The sequence below is a fragment of the Gadus morhua genome, chromosome 23 (genome assembly GCF_902167405.1).
Source record: "Gadus morhua chromosome 23, gadMor3.0, whole genome shotgun sequence".
NCBI classification, from domain to species: Eukaryota; Metazoa; Chordata; class Actinopteri; order Gadiformes; family Gadidae; genus Gadus; species Gadus morhua.
Window position 1 is genome coordinate 2,951,123 of NC_044070.1, and position 23,177 is coordinate 2,974,299.

The 23,177-nt window shown below is 47.2% G+C and overlaps 4 protein-coding genes across 7 annotated transcripts; 1 reads left to right on the forward strand and 3 right to left on the reverse strand.

Moving 5' to 3' along the window:
* Window positions 1-255: 255 nt before the first annotated feature.
* Window positions 256-2,005, reverse strand: c1qtnf9 (C1q and TNF related 9). Its single transcript, XM_030348478.1, has 3 exons — window positions 1,628-2,005; window positions 1,416-1,478; window positions 256-1,253 (listed from the first exon to the last, which is right to left on the reverse strand). The coding sequence occupies exons 1-3, from the start codon at window positions 1,833-1,835 to the stop codon at window positions 484-486; spliced, it is 1,041 nt and encodes a 346-aa protein (XP_030204338.1). The 5' UTR covers window positions 1,836-2,005; the 3' UTR covers window positions 256-483.
* Window positions 2,006-2,900: 895 nt separating this feature from the next.
* tagln3b (transgelin 3b) lies at window positions 2,901-6,812 on the reverse strand. 3 transcript variants are annotated; one of them, XM_030348494.1, is made up of 5 exons: window positions 6,473-6,812; window positions 5,631-5,861; window positions 5,044-5,218; window positions 4,502-4,604; window positions 2,901-4,253 (listed from the first exon to the last, which is right to left on the reverse strand). In XM_030348494.1, the coding sequence occupies exons 2-5, from the start codon at window positions 5,808-5,810 to the stop codon at window positions 4,196-4,198; spliced, it is 516 nt and encodes a 171-aa protein (XP_030204354.1). In that variant the 5' UTR covers window positions 5,811-5,861; window positions 6,473-6,812; the 3' UTR covers window positions 2,901-4,195. The 3 variants fall into 3 exon arrangements, with proteins under 3 accessions (XP_030204354.1, XP_030204352.1, XP_030204353.1); XM_030348492.1 differs by having other exon boundaries at window positions 2,901-4,257; window positions 6,473-6,810; XM_030348493.1 differs by lacking the exon at window positions 6,473-6,812 and adding an exon at window positions 6,044-6,150 and having other exon boundaries at window positions 2,901-4,257.
* Window positions 6,813-8,251: 1,439 nt separating this feature from the next.
* abhd10b (abhydrolase domain containing 10, depalmitoylase b) lies at window positions 8,252-12,467 on the reverse strand. The gene is made up of 5 exons (XM_030348485.1): window positions 12,193-12,467; window positions 11,620-11,833; window positions 10,525-10,636; window positions 9,827-9,964; window positions 8,252-9,055 (listed from the first exon to the last, which is right to left on the reverse strand). Exons 1-5 carry the CDS (start codon window positions 12,284-12,286, stop codon window positions 8,714-8,716), a joined length of 900 nt encoding a protein of 299 aa, XP_030204345.1. The 5' UTR covers window positions 12,287-12,467; the 3' UTR covers window positions 8,252-8,713.
* A 358-nt stretch (window positions 12,468-12,825) lies between these two features.
* On the forward strand, window positions 12,826-21,437 carry ythdf3 (YTH N6-methyladenosine RNA binding protein F3). Of its 2 annotated transcripts, none has more exons than XM_030348474.1 (5): window positions 12,826-13,726; window positions 14,127-14,151; window positions 14,429-14,508; window positions 14,890-16,805; window positions 20,802-21,437. In XM_030348474.1, the coding sequence occupies exons 1-5, from the start codon at window positions 13,703-13,705 to the stop codon at window positions 20,872-20,874; spliced, it is 2,118 nt and encodes a 705-aa protein (XP_030204334.1). In that variant the 5' UTR covers window positions 12,826-13,702; the 3' UTR covers window positions 20,875-21,437. The 2 variants fall into 2 exon arrangements, with proteins under 2 accessions (XP_030204334.1, XP_030204335.1); XM_030348475.1 differs by having other exon boundaries at window positions 12,974-13,726; window positions 14,890-16,794.
* The last annotated feature ends 1,740 nt before the right edge of the window (window positions 21,438-23,177 follow it).

The window sequence follows — 23,177 nt, forward strand, 5'->3', positions numbered from 1 at the left end:
CTGCTTGATAGGACTTTCCTTCATGGTGCATGTTTGAAGCTTATCTGGTATGCGTGGTTCTCGGCAGAACAATCGAAAACAAACAAGACTCGATCATCCAGTTATGACACTGTTTAAGGCTATGCTCTCTCTGTCAGTCTATTTGTGTTCACATGCCTGCTATTTTACCAATGTGACGAACCCTAAATACCCGGGTAAATAGTTCTGGGACAGGTTTAGTAAATAGAGTGCAGACAACATTAAGAGACAGCCGACTTTTTGTTTGAAGAGTGTATTAGCAATAGTTTTTACACATCTATTTATTTCACCTTTACATTATGTCAGATTCCAAAAGCAAAAGTAACTAGGCCCAGCAGGTAGGCCTATCTCATAATACACATTGAAAGTCATTGACATCCAGACAATTAGGTTCGATTTAATTTAATCAGAACATCACTAACCTCTATAACAGTCCATTTAGTACATTATATTTAGGGGCCACATTTAAGCCCCGAAGATCAAGAAACCGGAGAAAGTTGTGTCATCATCTTCATCAGCGAAGAGGCCATTGTACAACTCCCCTCCCACCACTTGGAGCCACACTTTGTCGCCCACCGCCAGGTTGAGAACAGCGCCCCCTGCTGCTTGGTCCTCGCCGCTCTGGTAGACGTCATGGGTGTAGATGAATTTCACCCCATTTTTCACCAGAGCCACCTTGACGTTTCGGGCAAACACGGTAATGTGATAGCTAAAGTAGTATGCCCCAGCCACAGCGCATGTGAACCGGCCAGTCTCTGGGTCGTAGTGATTCTGTAGGTTGTATATTATCTTGTTGAACCGGATGGGCGCGTCAGGCGGCGGCTGCTTGGTTTGCTCTGTGAGACCCACAGAGAAGGCGCTCTTGGGGATAATGACTGTGTCCCCCTTTTGGCCCTTCTCCCCCACATCCCCCCGCCCACCTCTCTCCCCCCGGTAGCCAATGTTGCCTTTGTGACCTGGAACACCCAGGTCTCCTTTGGGACCTGGTCTCCCTGGTGGTCCTAGGGCCCCCTGGATACCCCTGTCTCCTCGAGGGCCCACTTCCCCCTGAGACCCCTCTGGCCCCAGGGGCCCTATATCCCCTTTGGGTCCTCTAGGTCCTGGTGGGCCAAATTCTCCTTGGATCCCCTTCAGGCCTAGGGGCCCTAGGACGCCTTGGGGCCCCATCTTCCCAGGGGCCCCCCTTTCTCCATGTTCGCCCTTCTTTCCTTTCAGACCCAATGGTCCTGCTCCACCTGTGGATGATACATACAAGATATGTGCTTTATCCTTCTGTTCCTCTCATGATTCCGACTTTTTACAAGGTCAGGCAATAGATGTTAATTGATACACTAGCTCATTAAGCAGAACAGATGAAGAAAGTATTGTCTATAAGGACGTTTTGATGCAATACAGACCACTCTCTCCTTTCTCTCCATTGTTGCCATCTCTACCACCTTGTCCAGTGACACCAATCTCACCTTGAAATAAACAAAAACTTGGTTCAGGCTTCTCAAACAGCGATTATATTAAATGTATTACAATCAGGGAAAAAAGGTAAGCTACACAGGGTAATTTGAGAATAATGTCCCGTGTTTCTCTTTGGAGCGAGGTGTTTCTCCAGACGTACCTCTGTCGCCCTTGTCACCTCTGAGTCCGTCTCGACCGTCCCTGCCCGGCATTCCGTTGTGGCCGGGGTCCCCCGGTATCCCTGGGTACCCACATCCTTTAGTGAGGGGGTTTTCCTGCGCAACGCACCGGGCTGCCAGCAGGAGGAGAAAAAGGGTGACACACAGCCTGCCCGGCAAAACTCTTCGGGATGCACTCATCACACTCATTTCCAAAGCCCTGCAAGACTAAAAGAAGGGAAACAGTGAAACACTACACAGCCTATGGGGTCCCGGCCTCACCAGACATGGACACCAGTGGTCAGGACAGGCGCACTGTTGTGGTGAACACAAAAGCCCACCAACTCAATGACTCAATCAAACGCTAACCGGACGAGAACTTTGGACAAGCTGCAGTCCTTCAGCGTAAGCTCTAATTCCATTGGTCTACCTTGTGTCTTTTTTGGTTACTGATTATGCCTTCCCCTCTTCGAATGGTCCATTTAACCCGGAAGGTTCTATAATCCGGGGAGGTAATAATCACCCATGGCTCAAACCATCAAAAGGGGTAGCAAAGATGCTCTTGTGATGTTTCCATACCACGCTCTTAAGCCTGGATAAGATGTTTAGTTTTATGCACATTAACGTACATTGTCTGTCAGTTTGATTCTACATGGCTGGATAGATTTTTATAATAGAGCAATAAAAATAGTGTAAAGGTGATGGATGTGTATGCTTTGGAATGGCGCTGGCTGTGTGGTCTAATGCTTTACTTGTGCTTTTATGAATTTGAAGCACTACTCATTCAGCGGCATCTGATTGGTTAATTAAAACTAGGAACAATGGGTCATCGGCCAACCTTTCCCATGGGATTTATAAAAGAACATCAACAGACCTTAAAACTTGACCCCATGAAGTGCATAGTGGCTGTAAAGTTTGACCTTTTTAGTTGGAGTTGTAAACCTTCCTCCAAGCCGTTGCTTCTTGGGGGCAGATTACAGAAACAGTGGGTAAAACGGAGAAAGGCTCTTTCAGACTTGGAGCCATTGAAAATCTAAATCATGACTATTGAATTGAGGAGGAATTATGGGAGGTTCTTTGAAATAGATCTGAGATAGAGTTAACAAACAATGATCAGAGCTGATGGGTATTATTGCTCTCTTTCTTATTGAGGAGTCGATTTCGGCGAGCAAGAAGAACATTTATTATTGCAAGCATAATGGAGGGTTCTTAACAAGGGAAAATCCTTAGTTCCTTTGGGCAAAGCCTATGGTGTACTTCACAAAGAGACACACGTTTACACGTTTCTCATCATTTATTTCAGTAATTTGTCATATTGTCATACGCAAGCATCCAATTATCAAGACATTTCAAAATCACCACTTTACATGACAAAACCTTGCATCCAGACAGGCTTTATATAAACGTATATATAAACATCAGTGTCCTACAGTTAGCTGCTACAGCACACACACCTGTACCTGCCGGCGCCCAACGTGGACAGAGATGTCATCTAAATAAACTAAAATACATTTACATCATACATTTACAACTGAGTCCAACCCTGGTTTCTCCTAGGGTCTCTTGACAGTGAGGGGGAAACATCAGACAGTCTGCGTGTTCCGCCATCCAGGCACAGCGTGATGTGAGTGGCCCGCTGAAGACCTTGCCATAAGTCCTCAGACGAGAGAGCAGAGCCTTGGCAGCTCATGGGGACTTATATTACAGCTAGATCGACTCAACATTTAAACGGACCATGGTGAACAAAAGATGATGCACATAAATATATATTTCTAAATATTTGTACACGTGAATACCAAAAATAAGCCAAGACAAGCTATGATACTAGCTTTACAGTGGGTACATAACTGCTTTAATAAGTAAAAAAAATAATAAGCAATAAGCTTATTTGGGCTGAGGGAATCTAATCATGGCCTCTTTCGGCAGGACTATAAATTAAAACTGAATGACTTCCTTGCCCACATTCAAACAATTATTCAATTATTCAGGAGTTCTGACAGAGGACAGCGGTAAGGCGAACAAGCCCCGACCATGATGACCTTAGGGACCAGCTTCAGGACTCAGCACCAAGGCTATAGTTTAGGGAACAATGAGGACTCAAGGGACCAGCTTCAGGACTCGTCACTATGGCTATAGGTTAGGGGACACAGCTTCAGGACTCGTCACTATGGCTATAGGTTAGGGGACACAGCTTCGGGACTCATCACTATGGCTATAGGTTAGGGGACACAGCTTCAGGACTCATCACTATGGCTATAGGTTAGGGGACACTGTTGACTACAGCTGCAGCATTAGCAAGACGGAGGGACTTTGTGAAGTGGCTAAGCGAGGTACAGTGGATATATGCAGAGGTATCTGACTCCGTCTTCCTTTGAGGGTTTCCAGAGGAGGTGTGTGTGTGTGTGTGTGTGTGTGTGTGTGTGTGTGTGTGTGTGTGTGTGTATGTGTGTGTGTGTGTGTGTGTGCGCGCGTGCGTGTGTGTGTGAGGCGCTACATGATCTGGCGGTGCATGCCGTAGCCCGTCATTCCGGACTGGGACGCCCCGCGGTTGCTGCCCATCTGCAGTCCGATCAGACTCTGACCCTGTCGGAGCTGCTCCTCGGTGAACTCCCGCCGGTAACCCTGGGCCTTCCTGGGCACACCAGAGTGAGGGTCAGAGGGGTCAGGGGTCATGAGGACGACAGAGCTCTGATCAACTCTGTCTGATTCAAACACCAGTTTGCTTTATGCACCTTCTGGCATTGATTGAGACATGCATCTAAACAACTTCCTTCCCATTGTTTAAAAGGCTGGCTGAATCAGCACAGCAGTTATTATACAATCATGGAGACACTGTTTAACTCTCTTTCTTCTTGACGTGACGTGGTTCTCTGTACCTGTGGAACCAGTCGCGGTCCCCTCTGTAGTGACCATCGTCCTTAGTGACCGCCACACTGCCCAGTGCCATGAGGGTCCTCTGCACCGCCGCCAGGTCCTTACCTATACACACACACACACACACACACACACACACACACACACACACACACACACACACACACACACACACACACACACACACACACACACACACACAAAGGCCCAGGCACACACACACACACACACACACACACACACACACACACACACACACACACACACACACACACACACAAAGGCCCAGGCACACACACACACACACACACACACACACACACACACACACACACACACACACACACACACACACACACACACACACACACACACACACACACACACACACACACACACACACACACAGACACAGACTGTTGATCAAAGTTGCGCACTCCAACCTTTTTTCTGAAAACTGAGGATATTATACAATATAGCATTTAATAAACAAGGTCTGCATCTTCAATACTAGAAGGAATTCTACTAAAAACCCTTGCGTTACCTTCCCAGAGATCCACAGTCTGAAAGATGTCGGTAGTGATGACCCCATAGGCCTCCGTGGCTTGAAGAAAATTTGAAATCTTCTCCATCTGTTTAAAGGCCATCTGTGTTTCTAGAATCTTCTTAATGGGCTCTTTTCCCCTGGGGTAGAGGCTGTTTATCAGCCTGCAGAGGATCTGTCACCGGACGGAGATAAGGACGTGTCTGTTAGCAGAATGAAGACAGCTGACGCTTAAGGTATCCAAACCATCATCGATTGTTTCAGGGCAGAGTTCTGCACACAACACCAAAATGAATAGGGTGAGGACCAGAAGGGCGCTGTGCGTTGAGCACTTCACCAACGGCCAAACGCAATCTATTTAGGGTTCAAAATTAATTATGAATATACCTAGATAACTACAATGTGCCATTCTTTCTAACAAAAAAACCCTGTATTTGACTATCTAAAAGACGGTTCGGACTGTGACAGAGATCCAAACGACACATGGTGGGTTGAAATCCTTGCTTTTGGAAACACGATGACGTTATGCCCCGACGATTGGCCTGCAGTAATAATTTAGCAGTCTATTTTCAGAAGCAGGCACTCACTGTTCCGTCCATCAGCCAGGCCTGGAAGTTGTGTTTCCCCGCCTGCGGCCTCTCCAGGTTGCCCCCACACTGGCCCACTATCCAGTCGACCAGGCGCTGCTCCAGGTCGGGGTCGTACTTCTGGTCAATCTTCTCCTGGACCTCCCTGCTCAGTCCATAGGTGGGTCCTCTGTTCGCCATGGCAACTGCTCTCTCTCACTCCTTATCCGTAATCTAGGGTTCTTGAGACACCTGGCAGGAGAAAAACAGAGGTAATATTGTAACAAACATAGAAATAATAATTATTTACTTTTTAATCCAATTTAAATTATCATGGAGAGGATTTTGAGCTGATTCATAATACATATATCTGCATATGATTGCTTCAATTTAAAATGTAGCGTTGAAGGAAATAAAATTATGATAAAATTTACTTTTTTGCGTGAATAAAGTGATATATTGTCTCAGTCTCGCCTCTCAGCATCTGTCCCTTTAAGCTATGGTACAGACACGTCCCGGAGGATTGTGTTCTGGCCGAGATGGGTGTGGTTCTCGGCCGCTGTCCCGCAGAGGACAATCACTTTAATTACTATAGCAACGCTCGAGTCGGCTAGGCTTCCTGCGTACGCGTAGGATTGCATACAACATTCAAGGTACATTTGGTAGAAACCTAATCTTCGATAACTAAAAGCACAACTCTATATGGTTTGATCGCATTTTCATACATAAACTAAGCATTTTAAGAAATTCTGCGTGGATTTTTGCTAGCATGAATGGCTTAAAACTGAAATGACGAATGAAAAAGTAAAAGCAATGGGTGAATCGGGCGCCGGTCATGTCATTGGTCGTACGCATGTACTTACTGGGCTAATTAGATGCAGCGTCCTCCCGTCCTGTGGTCCTGTGGTAATCCCGCTGACTTGCACAGGGTAGAGGATGCTGAGCTGATGAAGCATCCATGCAGTGCAGGGGAGGGGGGGTGCGTGCGTGTGTCGGGCAAAGCAAGCTCTCCTCGCAGTGCGCGTCCGGGAGTGGCGCGCCACCCGTTTTTATACGGAATATATAGAGGGGGCTGAGGGATATATAGAGGGAGCTGGGGAGATAAATAGAGGGGGCTGGAGGGGAGCTAGGCATCGGCCGGGCCAAGTCGTACGCGCAGAATGCAAAAATGTAAACACACACGGCCAGACAGCAACATTTACGCGTGCGCACACACACACACACACACACACACACACACACACACACACACACACACACACACACACACACACACACACACACACACACACACACACACAGTAGAGTGTGCACCCTACACCGTATGATTGCCCCCCCCCCCCCCCTTGTGACGCAAATTTGATTTAGTCGTCCCTTCTTTTACTTGTTTAGCGGATAAAACATCCACAAAAATAACATCAAATCCACAAACACGTGTCATTTGTTATTAATTATCGACACGAGGAATGCGAGGGGTTGGATGTACTGTACAGAGAGGCCTATTGTGTTTCACTGACTTTCAATCCTAATGAAACCCATAGCTCTTTCTCTTTGGCTGAATTAGTGGTTTTGGCAGGCTGAATGTCCCAGGACCTATTCTGTAACGTGGACAGCATGTAGGCCTCCATGAGCCCCAAACACTCGGTGGGGAGAGCGCTCTACAGGCCTACTCAGTTGGCTTCTCTGAACAAACACAAACAGTGACCCTTTACCGCTCATGATGAGCCAATTCCCTTCGGACAAAGAGCAATACAAAAAAATCCCCATGTATACACTATTGTCACTCAGCCTATATCTTGATATTTCATACTCTATTGATTCTGCACGATCCTTTTCACCATTTTATACTCGATTGATGTAGCCTACACGTTAATGGACCTTTTGTTCCTCAGTTTTCGATCCAGGGGTTGATTGCCCGTACTTTGATACACCAGCCAAAGGCCACAGCTGCAGTAACCACGCATGACTGAGTTTAAAGCCTCGTTGCGCTTCATTGATCTCAGACCCCCCCCTCAGTAAGTGGGACGTCACATGTTAATCAACAGCCTGAATCGGGCTCGGACCAGGGGCCTAAGGACATGAGCGGTGGTCTTCAACAGAAAGATCTGTAGAGACCATCGATGAGAGACGCTGTCTTAGATCTTTCACTAATACATATTATGCTATAACTGTTTTCCCTGTCACTAATGTCATTAGCATAGAAGTGGACCAACCTGCAAGCTAAAGTTGTCTTTGCTTACATATGCATCTGCCCCCCATCCGTTCAGACATATTTCCAGCTGACATGGCCCGGGTCTGTCCAATTGGAACTGTTCCTCATTCGCGAGGGTTTGATACCATGACTGCACAGAGGGGGGCGCCCGATGGAAGCAACAAAGATGGCTGACGGATTGTTTTCAGTTGATCCACGTTCTTCCAGAGGTTGGTCAGCGACTCTGCGCCTGCTGAAAACGTCCTTCGGGTATCAATAATTAATTGAGAGGTTCCAGACTGATACACATTGCAATTGGCCTGGCTATGTAACACACTGATGGGAAAACTGGTTGAAGAGGCACCATTCTCCAAGTGAAGCTCTCATGTTAGGCCTCTATGTAGTTTCACCAGTTGCAATGGAGACTATGGTTTGAAGAAGAGAAGCTGAATGTTGTGGATAGTCTTTATTGGCCACAACGTGTCAGGATATTAAAAAGGCACAGGACAAACTAAGGCTGTCTAATGGAGAAAGACAAACAAGAGGAAGAAAACAGAAAAATCAGTGGCAAGCCGAGAAGAACATCACAGCGGCCCTCCACTAGAAACTGAGAGGAGGCCCTGAACGGGAACAAGTGCTATGCAAACATGACCTGGAGAGAATGAGCCGGATGGGTCACCCGTCTACACTGTAGTGTATGCACTGTCCGAATGGCATGTTTTGGGGTTGACCCCCCCCTCCCCCCAACCCCAAAAAGGGAAGACATGGGTAGAAGAACAGAACACGTGGACAGGTGAATGATGCGGGAACAAGGGTCCACACTTTGGCTCGAAGGGAAACGGGGTCGTGGCCGATATTTTGGGGTTTCCTGTATGACTACCATGCTCTCATATTCTTCCTGTCCCCTCAGCCCTCAGACCATTGTGGTCAGCTTGTCTATGAGGTCGTCGATGGTGTACACGATCAGCTTGATGTCGTCCTTCTCGGCCATGCGGTGCTGCGCGTGGCGCCGCAGGATCACGTCCACGTCGCCGCTGAGCACACGCTCCGCCACCTGCATGGAGACGTGCCAGGGCACGTCCTCGTCCTTCAGGCCGTGCAGCAGGCGGATGGGGCAGGTGACCGGGATGGGGCTCTGCAGCACGCGGTGGTTCTCCGCCTCGCGCAGGAACTCCATGTTGAAGCGGTACTCGCCGTCCTCCGAGTGCCGGGTGGGCACTGTCCACACGCCTTTCTCCTCAAACTCCTTGCGCGTCTGGCAGGGAGGGGGGGGGGCGGGGGACAAAACCACATCATCACTTCACAGCGCATCTAATCTATTACCCAATGTTTTTCCTCCTCAATATTTACTATACTCACTGAGGTAAGAAACATGGTGAGTATTGTTTTTAATCTATCATCATCCTCCTCATTCTGTGCTAAGCCTTGTATCTAACACTAGAGATGGGTTATGCAAACTTTTGACTTTGGGTGTACCACTAATTTGTCATCAAGCCCTTTCATATGCAAACTTTTAAAAGATAAGTACACATGCAGTGGCTGAGAAAAGAGTTCCAACGCCCCCTTTGTAAACGATAAGGAAGCCATGGCCAGTGGGAAACCGCTCAAATCAATAGTCAGCTACTCCCGTTAAGGCTCCAAGCATGTCCTTTCTAGCCATCACGAATCAGCACTAAAAATAAGTGGATAACAACACAATAGAGAAGACAATAGAGACATGAGTGCACAGCGGCACTAATTAAAATAACCCATAATGCTAAATTTACTGAAAAAATGATAATATCAATTCTTATCTCTATATATTATTTTTTCTAATCATTTGATTTTTCCCTAATCACAAATCTATTCCTACGTACGGCCTGCAGTGCCTTGGTCCTGCTGGTTTTTATAACACTGCTGTAGATGATAAACAACCATAAAACAGAGACCAATATCAATAATTGAGAGAGTGATAAATGGATAGACAGCTAATCATTGTTAATGCATTAAATAGTTTGTATTGACTGCTGAGATGACAGCTTCCCACCTCAAGCGGAAGAGTGTTGAAGGCTGTGACCAGGTGGTCCGCCGCAGTAGAGATGCCCACGAGAGCTGCGGTCTTCTCTGGCCGGGCGATGGCTGCCAGCAACATCAGCCAGCCGCCTATACTGGAACCCACCATGATCTACGCCGCACAAAGAACAACCGTATATACAACTCGGAGAAAATAGACCAACACTCCCAAACGCATGCTAAAACTCAAGCCAAATGATTGATGAGTCAAAATGAGTGCTGAAATTAATCAATAAATAAATACATAACACGTATGGGGTGGAAAGTTAAAGTTCTCAATATCGAAAGGAACGTAAGACTAAATGATGGCCTTGTCATGTTAACAACCTTTGTCTGTGATGATTTGGGTTAGGTCATATCAATTATAAATAGCTGCACTTCATTGACAGGGAGTCTAACCGGCAGAAAAGGCTAGCTTCAAATAGCAAGGTCTATACATAGAGGCAGAAAAGTATGTAGTAAGTATGTAATGGCAAAGGTAGCGCTTTGGAAAAACTCCTGAAGCAGGTGTGTTGGGAAGAACACCACTGCCATCTACAGACAGTCCTGTGTACCCGCAGCCCCGTTAGAATAGGCCCTCCATCACTACTGACACTGCTTTTTTCCTAAATAGTAGCATACACCTTTTGCTCACTATTGTCAGACAGACATTTGCAAGACGGACATGTTTACCTGCGGTCCCTCCACCAGCTCGTCCAGGACGTACAGGACGTCTTTCTTCCAGGTGCCGATGGTCCCCTCGGTGAACACCCCCTCTGAGGCACCGTGGCCCGTGTAGTCGAACCTGGAGCAGGAGGAGGACGCAGATCAACACTGTTCAGACTGAAGACGCCTACCGTGGGGTGTGGTCATGGTCGAGAATAAGACATCCAGCCGAACCACGGGAACGGCAATCTCTCTCCATCCGAGGGGCTGATGTATCAATGACTGAACGTTACACAGCAGTGGAGCGGGTCATTTAGTGACGAGGGCGTAGAGATACAGCTCACTGTCTGCTGCATACCTGTCTGCAACGTTTGAATTGCTTTGTATAGTTGTTGTGGACATAGTGTGCACAATCCAGACGTTACGCAAGCTCTCTAGGGAGAATCCAACGTTTCTAAATAGCTCCCTGTTGTGATAATGAGATAAGGTCCACCACTGTGTTGACAAAGACTAGTACAGTGATGGGTTTATTTGGACTTCACTTAAGTGGCTCTGTTCTGAGTATTTGATTGATCATTATATATCCACGTCGCTGAAATAAGTCATCAGTAAATAAACAAAATAATTGAAACAACATTGCTTGTTGTTCTTAGTGAGGCCAAGAAATGGCTTTGTGGAGGTCCTACGCTCTGACTTCCTGTCCCCTCTCAGAAGCTGATGGAGGATTACAAACCCTTTATGGAGCAACGGAATTCTATCTGTGGATCACAGGAATAAACTAATTTATTCATGTATTATTCATGCATTATTACTTTTTAAACTTGCAGTGGATATCTGAAATTAGGTAGGTCAGTTTTATATATAGAACGACATACAATCACTGAATTGGTTTCTGTAACGTATCAGCCAGCATTGTGCTGTTGTTGCTAAATTAACTGTAATGTTACAGACCCTGGCTCGTCATAACTTGTCTTCAATGTCAAGGTTTTGATTGAATCTTAAGACATAAAGTGTGCTAATTCATCAGGTATTCTATTATATATATATTATTATTATTATTATTTATATTATATCTATATAGATATCAGATGATATCAGGTCAAAGTGTTATGTTGGCATTACCTGAGATAGGCATGTCCCAAAGACCTGCAGAACTCCTCCAGGGCCTCAGCCTTCTGTCCGTTCATGTTTGACCCATACCCGGGCAGGAACACCACCCCTGGGCTCTTCCCCTTCACCCGTCTGTAGGCCAGCTTGGGAAGGTCGGGCCGGGTGGCGAACTGAACCGTAGACTTGTGTCTTACACCCGAGGTACATTGTACATGCCTTGGTCCTCCTAGATCGAGATTGGATATAAAAGCATACGAAGTTACATGAATATCGTGGTTTGCTTGCTAAAGACACAAAGGAATACTATTATAACAGCATGTCGATGGTCCAAATAACTTCCAGAATGTAGCCGAGATCATCTCGAAGAAATGTATATCATATTGGGCAGTCCCTCTCCTCCTAACTAGACTAATTAAAGCAGGAACTAACAACATTCCGCATTTACATGCTGCTCCAGATAGGTTATGAGACCAGGCCTGTGTGTCTGTGAGCGTGTGCCACACCCCCCCTGTGTGCGTTTTAAAGCCATAAACACATACAACTTCGCCGAAACAAACACGGCGTACATAGTGGTGGTCCACTAACCTTCAAAACGCGTGGACAATACAGAAGAGACCCCGACATTGCTGATGATTTGCGAAAGTCCTCTGCGGCAGGACCTCAGCGCCACGGCTGCCATACTGCTTTCCCTCACGCGAACATGGAAACATCGCGAGAACTTAAATGATTCTGGTGACTCAGGTCTGAGAGTGCATGCATGTTATGTATCGCTAAACGTACCACTGCAGAGAGAGGCCAGTCTATGTTGTGCTTTCATCATAATCCAGTCTTATGTTTTGCCCTGATCATAGTCCAGTCTATGTTGTGCACTCATCATATTCCAGTCTATGTTGTGCAGAGTCCAGTCTCTGTTGTGCTCTCTTCATAGTCCAGTCTATGTTGTGCAGAGTCCTGTCTATGTTTGCACAACATAGACTGGACTATCGGGTGCACAACATAGACTCGACTATGAAGAGAGCATAGACTGGACTCTGCACAACATAGACTGGACTATCAGGTGCACGAGTCCAGTCTATGTTCTGCTCTCTTCATAGTCCATTCTATGTTGTCCAGAGTCCAGTCTATGTTGTGCAGAGTGCAGTCTATGTTGTGCTCTCACCATAGTATATGTGGTGCAGAGTCCAGTCTACGTTGTGCACTCGTCAACAATCTGACATGTGTTTAAATCCTTCAACATTGAAAAATAAGCTTAGCTAACCACATGATTTATAACAGTTACATTACATCGAGTGCATTGTATATTGACGACATGAATACTTTTAGTAGGAAAATACTATACAATAAAGTAGAATTATAATTTCTGCGCTGGTTGAATTTTTATTGTGTATGGAGATGAACAGACATCACGAGAATCTCCGGTTTCCAAACTCTTCATCACATGATGATATATTTCATCATAACTGCAGGACGATCCGGGCCGTGAGGCGAGCAGGCATTTCAGAACAACAACGAAGCATAAACTCTAGTAAAAAATACTTGGTAATAAATACCCTAGAATTTAATGCAATTATGCACCTACCAACTATAACACCATGTCGATTGTCCAAATAACTTCCAAAATGTTAGGAATGCATTTTGCATTCAATTATATGCATTAAATATTCTATGCAATACATCTTATGCATTAAATATGCTTAATCGTGCGGCGGTGAGCGCGATGCTCTGTGTGTAACATGACTCAGAGCGTCACCGGCGGAAGGTCACGGAGCAGAGAGCCCGACGGAAGCGGGACTCAAAGCCTCTCCGCCATTGTGGAACATGGTACAGGAGATCTCAGTAAAGCATTACTCGGTTTTACGTTAGCGATAGACCACGTATCTTCTCCCGACGCGTTTGGACCCGCTGAGAACACACGGTCTGCCATCGGAGTACGGTAAAGCCCCTCGCTGCTGCCAGCTCCGACGACGGGCGGAGAACCGGAGAACGAGCCGCCACCGAGCCGCAAGAGAGCCGAGCCGCGCTAGGGAAGCACCGGAGCGCCCAGCAGGATACACCGGGGACAGGCGGAGCAGCGATCGGGTTTGGTTCCTGGAGGATGTCCGCTACAACAGTCGACCCGGTTTGTGTCTTTTCCATTTGAATGCTGTTCCGAATGTGATGTGTGACAAACGCAACTTTGTCAACACTTTGATGGGCTAACCTGGTTGAGCCTGCTTCCACCAGGCATGCCGGATCACAGGTCTTTGATATGTGATAGCTGTTAGCTGAGTGTAGGCCGACCTGCAGACCGCCGACCAGCCCCGGCTGTAGTCGGTCCCCGGGTCCTCCACTGCGGAACATGGACTGGATGTCAGGTCGACGTCTCGTCCTAATGTAGAGCCAGGTGTAGATGTGATGTTTAGAACACGGTGGAGCACTAACACCCCGGGAGGTGGGCCACAACGTTAAGGATAGCATCGTGGGTTATAATTCATATTTTTGTATTCTAACATCCCTTTTAATCTTCTGGACATTTTCAGAGACCGAAGGGACAAGGAAATAAAGGTATTGTGCTTTAGAAATGTCTTTTTATTTTTTATTTTTTTAAAGAATTATCGTTACTCTCTAGTTTTTCCAAGTATACAACTCAAATTTTCCATTAGTCATTAAGTCCAGATAATGTTTAGCCACACTTGTATAACCAATGTAAGATTTACAATAGCACTGTTGTTTACTAATGCCTTTAAGTTAACTGTGACCAGATGCATGGGGGTGATCTTGATAATACTGTCCTATATTGTAGTAATGGCTATCTGATGTAAATGCCTGTGTTTACTTCTAGTGCAAAACGGATCAATGCATCAAAAGGATGGTGTGAACGATGATGACTTTGAGCCATACCTAAGTGGTCAGACAAATCAGGTAATAAATACCAGGAAAGACCCCTAGGGTTTTACAGAGGGATGCAAGCCTTTAACTTGTTGCCTGTGTGGTGTTCGGCGCTCTGCTAATGACTATTTTTACCCTCGTTTTTTTCTATTCTCGTCATGTGGGTGGCTGACAACCATGGAATTGTTCCCACAGAAAATCAAAGTGTTCCAAGCCAAGAATTATGTGCCTATGTTCCGTTTCCAAGTAGCTTGAGATAAACTTGTATTGTTCTCATAAACATGGCTAGATCAACCAGCCTTTGACGGGGATTCAGCCATGTATAGTGGCAACTGGTTAAATACATTGGAGATTTAATCTGTAACCAAAGTCCCCATCGAGACGATTAACTCAACAGGTTTCTTTCCCCCACAGAGCAACAATTACCCTCCAATGTCCGACCCTTACATGCCCGGCTACTATGCTCCCTCCATCGGCTTCCCCTACTCCCTGGGAGAGGCCGCTTGGTCCACCGCCGGGGACGCGCCCATGCCCTACCTCACCACCTACGGCCAGATGAGCAACGGTGAACCCCACTACATCCCCGACGGCGTGTTCGGCCAGCCGGGCGCCCTGGGCAACACCCCCCCCTTCCTGGGCCAGCACGGCTTCAATTTCTTCCCGGGTAGCGCAGACTTCTCCACCTGGGGCACCAGCGTGTCGCAGGGCCAGTCCACGCAGCAGAGCTCGGTGTACAGCAACAGCTACGGCTACGCCCCCAGCTCCCTGGGCCGGGCCATCGCCGACGGCCAGGCGGGCTTCAGCAGCGACACGCAGCTGAGCAAGGTCCCCGTGCTGAACAGCATGGAGCAGGGCATGGCGGGGCTGAAGCTGGGCGCCGACATGGGGGCGGCCGTCACCAAGACCGTGGGCTCCCCGCTCGCCGCCGCCGCCGGCATGAGCAGCATGGCTGCCAACGCCGTCCCCCAGTCCGTCAGCTCCTCCGCGCCCAAGCCCGCCTCCTGGGCTGCCATCGCCAGGAAGCCGGCCAAGCCCCAGCCCAAGGTCAAACCCAAAGCCAACATGGGGATGGGCTGTGGTGCGGCCATCCCCCCTCCCCCCATCAAGCACAACATGAACATTGGCACCTGGGACGATAAGGGCCCCCTGGGTAAGGCCCCGATGGCCCAGGCCATGATGCCCCCCCAGACCATGGTGCAGCAGCCCCTCATGGCCCAGCACCAGCCGCTGCTGCAGAGCCCTCTGCCTCCACAGCACCCTCATCAGCACCAACATCCGCACCAGCACCAACACCAACACCAGGCTTACCACCTCCAGTCTCTACAGTCCCCCCAGCACCCCCAGGCTCTGCCCCCCGGTCCCCCCCACTCCCACCCCCATCCCCACGCCCATCCCCACTCCCACCCCCACGCCCACCTCTCCTCCCAGGCCGGCCCGCCCCAGGCCCTCCATCAGCACCACCCACAGCAGCACCACCCTCAACAGCACCACCCACAGCAACACCACCCACAGCAGCAACACCACCACCAACAACAGCAGCAGCAGCACCACCAACAGCAGCAGCAGCAGCACCACCAACAGCAGCAGCATCATCATCAGCAGCAGCAGCAGCAGCAGCAGCAGCAGGGCCCTCCCCCGAACCGCTGGGTGGCCCCCAGAAACCGGGGCGCCACGTTCAACCAGGGCCCCGGGGCGGAGGGCTTTGCCGGCATGGGCGGCGTGGCTATGAGCGCCCCCCCATGCTCCAGCGGAGAAGTGCACCCGGTGCTGGAGAAGCTGCGCACGCTCAACAACTACAACCCCAAAGACTTTGACTGGAGCCTGAAGAACGGCCGCGTGTTCATCATCAAGAGCTACTCGGAGGACGACATCCACCGCTCCATCAAGTACTCCATCTGGTGCAGCACGGAGCACGGCAACAAGCGCCTGGACGGGGCCTACCGCTCGCTGGGCGGCAAGGGGCCCCTCTACCTGTTGTTCAGCGTAAACGGCAGCGGCCACTTCTGTGGAGTGGCGGAGATGCGCTCAGCCGTGGACTACAACGCCTACGCCGGCGTCTGGTCGCAGGACAAGTGGAAGGGCAAGTTCGAGGTGCGGTGGGCGTTCGTCAAGGACGTTCCCAACAACCAGCTGCGACACATACGCCTGGAGAACAATGACAACAAGCCGGTGACCAACTCCAGGGACACACAGGAAGTGCCTCTGGAGAAGGCCAAGCAGGTGCTTAAAATTATCGCCACCTTCAAGCATACCACCTCAATCTTTGATGACTTTGCACACTACGAGAGTCGCCAGGAGGAAGAGGAGGCTCTGAGGAGGGTGAGGAACACGTACGCACAAACACACTTGCACAAACACACACACACACACCTAACAAGTCCTCCCCACACTGTGAAGGTGGTATGCATGTTGAGGATGGCACCGTGACAATGAAAAGCCTCACCCCAGGCCATTATGACTGACCCTAGACAAACTATGCCTGTAATCGGCGGATCTTGTTACACCTGTTCCTAAAGCGGTAACAAGTGCAGCCGGTGGTGCTTGCTGCATGAATGGTGTAGTAGTACAACTGGGAGTAGCTGCTAGCCCGTCAGCATATTTGCCACCACATCACTCCTCACTGAAAAAGCACGTCTATAATGTCTTGACGTCGGCCATCTTGTGCTACGGAGGGTTAGACACGGGGATTGACACAGGTTTTTTTTCTGATATAAGCCACATTCCTGACATTCCTGCTCTCAGACAAAAGGCAGAGGTGGGCTCTGCCGGTCTCTCTTGGAGCTGGGCGGACTCGCTCTTCCTCTGGCCGTCTCTCCCTCCCCCCCTGCGGTACTCAGGTCCAGCTCCGACTGCTTTATTAGTCCATTTCAGCGTACAGCCTCTCCTTCCACCCGGAGAACGGCCACACTGAGGCCTTTCATTGGCTGACAGATCAGCTAGGGGTCCTTCCTAATGAGCAGACGGGCCCATCCTGCCGCCCTGCTTAATAATGCCTCGGCCCACACGGGATCACCTAGCCCCGCCGGTAGATATTAAGCATTCATAGAGCCGGCGCAGAGAGCCAGGGAATCATGATGCAATTTAGTGACAATAACACCGTGGGTGCTTTCATTTACCCTGGCGGTTATAAATGTGCAGGACGCTGGGATGCAACACGAGTAGCTACTAAGGCTAACTCCTCAATGCTTTTCAATTTTAAGTGTAGGGGAAGAAATCCCCCAATCTGTCGTTCTTTTCTTCCTCCGCTCTCTCCCCCCTAGCCTGCAGATATGTCTCCAGCGGGCATGTATTGACTACTCGCTGCTGACCTTGTTAATATGCGCGAGGTTACTTTCTCATAAATATTTCAAGTCAATGTTTTCAGTGCTCTGGAAACAAAGCTGTCAGTGGACAGGCTGTTTTCGTTGCGGCTGGTTTCATACCTGCTCTTGTAGCCTTGACCTCCTACATGCCAGCAGCAGGGCCCTGCCCATCTCAGACCCCCGCCCAGCCCCATCCCACCTGGACTGACAAGGTTAATTGTCCCTGGCTTGTAATGCCTGTCCTTCTGGCACAGGGAGTGCAGTCGTAGCAAGACTGGCTGCCTAAGATGTAGCATCTCCGAGTGATGTGTGCAACCAAGACATAGTGCCCTCTGACCCTCGCTCTGGAGGTTTTTTTTCTGATGTATGCATTCAAACCACCGTAAGAATCTCTCCTTTTATATAAAACATGTTTCACCCTTGTAGTTGGCAAATTAGCAGTTCTGCTCCTAGCCAGTAAGTTAGCATGTCTGCTCATGGTCGGTAAGGTTGCAAAGATCCACTGGTGGCTATCAAGTTAGCATAGGTCCCCCTCCGGGTTGGCATTGATCCACTGGCGGTTAGAATAGTTCACCCAGTAGTTAGCATATATCCACTAGTGGTGAGAACCACTATCGTAGTAAGCATGTTACCATGTCTGATCGTAGTAAGCAAGTTTGCATGTCTGCTCGGGGTTGGCAAGGTGGCATAGATCCACTGGTGGCTATTAAGTTAGCATATGTCCCCTTTCATATATGCGCTAGTGGTGAACATTGGCGTTATTCACCTAGCAGCCATCTTTGTTCTAAACACAAGATGGTTCGTGTTTGGAACCTAGATAGCTGCTAGGTGACCAAGCAAATAATGGAAGGAGAAGATGTTGGTGCCCTACTGGCTATCGCCTCTACAGGTGATGGCTGTCCTCATACTTCAGGCTGATCATTATCAAGAGAGGATCAGATTCTGGACAAAATGGATGGAAGGAATGTAGGAAGTGAATGCAGATTCAAAAATGGAGGAACTTGAACACAAAAATGATTAGTCATTATCATAACCACAATGACATGAACCACAGTGGTTCTCAAAGAGAGCCCTGTTCCACCTCACAAACGAAGTAGTATACTTAAGAGTGGCTGCTGGTGTCAGTGATCTCAACCCATCAGGATGGTTTCCTTCTCTATTTTCCAAACCTTTGTGGACAGAGAATGACACTGTAGTGGTGAGCAGATGTAGCTGCAGCCTATGTTAATCTAGGGCTGAGGAGATGAGGCAAAGGACAAGAAGTCTCTGTGTTCTCCTATAGACGGAGCTGTTGGCCTGTTGGCACACAAGTGTCTGCACACTTTCTCCTGTTTTTCTTTTTCTCCATTTCTTTGAGAGCCTTTGAGCAGTATATTTCTAAAATGAGTCTAGTGTAATGAGGGAGTTCTCCTCCAATTTAAGGAGTGGCTACAGCATCTGAGGAAGAGCTCAACAAAGTTAAGACGAAGGTTTCACAAATGGATAACCTTAAAAAACAATAAATGCAGCTAATAACCTTAGGTAAACATCCCGCCTATAAAAACCTATCTCCTGTGATTAGGGCTGTGCGATATGGGAAAAAAATGAATATCCTGATACATTTTCTCTATTTCAGACTATACCATTCTTGGTTAACTTCCAAGGTGGTTTCCAACGATCTTCAAAATTACAAAAAAGGGCAATATAAAACTGAGCAGCTCAGGAGAGAGAGAGAGAGAGAGAGAGAGAGAGAGAGAGAGAGAGAGAGAGAGAGAGAGAGAGAGAGAGAGAGAGAGAGAGAGAGAGAGAGAGAGAGAGAGAGAGAGAGAGAGAGAGAGAGAGAGAGAGAGAGAGAGAGAGAGAGAGAGAGAGAGAGAGAGACTTATAAACATTAAGGCTGAATCTTCTAAAACTATTTTACACAAATAACTAATTTAGCTAATCACTAATTTTCTTTATATGTAGGCCATTGCAAGGGATTAAACTAAAATAGTAAAAACTCATTTTATTTACACATTACAATGTGTTCGATATTTTTGAGCCCATTGAATTAATTTATTTAGGAATTGTACTGTGCTGACCTCTACCCCCAGCGCCTTGTCGGGGTCGACGGATGACTCCTCTCCCCAACAAACCACGCAGACACGTCCCAGTTAACTCTTTATGGTTGCTTGAAGTTGGTTAAAACAACGATGTTTTCCGAGGCTAACTTATAGCTAGAGAAGTAGCATAAGACGAGGGAGCACCTTTTATTCCGACTGTGTGTGTAACTGTTACGGAGCGTGCAGGTGGTAACCATGACGGCATCCGATCAGACAAGACGTTACAAGCATTGGCGTGTTTTGCTCCACCTCCTCCTCTCGATATCCAAAAAACTGCCAGATCACTGATCCCTTTATTAGTTATTTTTGGAACCAGCAGTTCGTCCGCTTCCATGTTTCATTTGTCAATTGAATTGGCTTAGGATACACTTTATGCTACACTAAGCCGGCAAGTGAGGCAAGCCGTAAAAAAACTTGAAAATTAGGTCCCTCCCTTCCGCACCTAGATGTCACTTGGGATTGTTTGGTGAGTGTGTGACGCGAGCGTTTTTTTTACCTCTCACTCACGTTACTGCGTGAGGGAGAGGGAGAAAGCCACCGGAGAATGTTTTAAACACGAAATCCAAGGCAAGTCTCGGCTGCCACTTGAAAAACCCAGATGGCTGAAAAATATTCGATACTTACGATTTTATAATTTTATGTATCTCACACAGCTATTTCGGAGATATATAGAGTATATTCTATATATTGCACAGCCTTACCTGTGATTATATTTGCTGTAACAGTTGAGGGTCCAACAAAATGATAGTTGGTGATTGTTAGCATGGCTAATGCACACGGAGAGGAGTGTAGAAGAACGTGTCGCATGACCAAAAGATGAGGTCAAAGCAGAGGATACAATCCCTGGACATCAACCTTTTTCAACTGCTATTTCATGTTTTATTTGACTGTCACTGGAATGCCATCCACTCATCTGTTCGCCTCTCTCTCTTTCTCCTCCTAGGAGCGGAGCCGGAATAAACAGTAACCTTCAAGCTGGACGCTCTCTACTAGAACTGCAACTCATATGGACGTAGGACCTTATATAATTCGCCCAACCGGAACGGAGGGCGGGCTTTCTCTCTTTCTCTCTCTCTCTCACACTCTGTCTCTCTGTCTCTCTCTCTGTCTCTATATGTGCTTTTTGTTGACCATGTGTCTGAACACCACCGTGAATGGACTCGTATGTTAGAGTTGAGCGGTGCATCGAATAGGTCCGTGTCTCCTCTTCTCCCTCCCCACCCCCACTGTCCCACTAAGAAGAAAACTTCGTAACCCCCCCCCCCCACACACACACGTTAGGTTGTTTGTCTCTAAAGCACTTTTTTTTTGTTTTCAGTTGGGTCATCATTAATAACCTCTCAAATTACCCCCATAATTTCTCTAACTTTGTCTTCTTATCTTCTTTACTTATATTTGTGATTAACTGACTAACCAAGCGTAGTCAGAACATTTCGCTAGTTATTTGTATTATTATTTTTTTCTTCTTCGTTTTATTAATGCCTCAAAAAAATTAAGTCTGGGATGCTATTGGTGAAGTGAATCTTCTATGGAAGGGATTTAAGATGACCTGTCTAAATAAAGCCTACTTGAATCTGTATTCAGCTGTCTGCTTCTTCCTGCTTCAGAGGCTGCGGTTGATTGACAGGTGGATCGGCCAATCTGTAATACACCCCTCCCCTCAATAACGCTTGACATCCAATGTCCTCTCCCTCTCTGTGTGATCTGTTTCTGTACCTGTGAACTAACGGTTACGCTATGAGCTTGTTAGCACTAGCCGATAAATATCTCTTTGTTACATTTTGTTTTTCTTTTTCCCGCTCTTGTTATCCTGTCACTAAAGTTAATCCCAGGTCTCGTGGTCTGCTGTTCAACGTACTGTAACTCGGCAAATCAGACACCGCTGTCACTGAACCACACTAGCACTTTTTGGAGATCAACCCCCCCCCCCCCCCCCCACACACACACGCACACACAAAATCATCATCTGTTATGGTGTTTAATCGTGAAGTTATTCACTATAGCTAGAGAACCATCAGCCATGTTTAAAAGAAACCAACTACCAACATGTATTCTGTTTCTTGGAGGAGGGCGTAGGAGGCTGTTAGTCTGGTATCCAACTCAAAAATTACTTATCTTCTGATGTATGCATTCAAACCACCGTAAGAATATAAATTGTTGTGAATACTTAACGTGAAAGTTTTGAAATCAACTTGAGCGGTCTGTAGACAGTCCCCCGTCTATGCCTCGGGCTAGCGTGACACTAGAGGATCCAGCCAACTAGCTGTAGCCACAAACCGCTACATGTGGTATTTACTCTTCCTTTAATTACATTAATTGCCCCCTGAAAACAATTAGGCCTCAATATCAAAGACATGTGTGCGCCATAGAGCCTGACGAAGGGCCGTGGCATTTCCTGTTTTCACACAGGTCTGAACAGGACCGGGTGGGTGACTGGAGACAGAATATGGCTTTTGACTGCCAGCTGCTCTAGTTATTTTGTGACATTAATAAATGGATAATGATATACATTAAAATATGAATGACTACTAATCTAATTAGTAAATTATTTGAGTGTTTTGAGTGTTTAATTAGTACTAGAGTTTCCGCACGCGTGTTGCACACGCTCAACCTGTAGTTGTAATTATTCCAAAAGCAATAATGTGGGATCTCCAGTCGATAATGTAACAAATTTTTGAGCGCATAATATGATAAAAAAATTCTAATAATGTTACAACGTATAACATTTTGGTTAACTTATTATGTAATGAAGCAAGCATAATAATTTCCTCCTTACGTTATAAAGCAAGCATTATAATTTTCTTCCTATAAACCGTTTTCACACATTTTTGCCACATTTGTATACCAGGAGATTCTACCCTGAGGGTGTTTCATACTTAATGCTTTATATGCGGACATCGATGTCATTTAGTACACATGCAAAATAAATAGATAGGCTACGACTTCAAATTGACTGTGACTTTAGTGTACGCATTCAAATTCTGCATTTAGGTGCTAAAGACTTTTACTACAATAATACCTTCATACTGCGCTGCAATAATTGTAGCAAAAGGATTTGTGCACCTGTAACACAGATTTGCGTACTCGTAGACCCTATTTTGTGTTTACGATGGTATAAAAAAGACATGAAGACAGGGCTAACTCCCGCGGCTATGGTTCCATTGCAATATGGACTCACTGGCGTTTTTCTTTCTTTTTTTTTCTCGGGTTGGGTCGGGTTTGGGTCATTATCGGCGCATAATTTTGCGGGCTGGGCGGGGCGGTTCAGATCTCCTAACGGGTTGGGTTGGGGCGGGTGTTAAAAAAACCGGACCCGCGC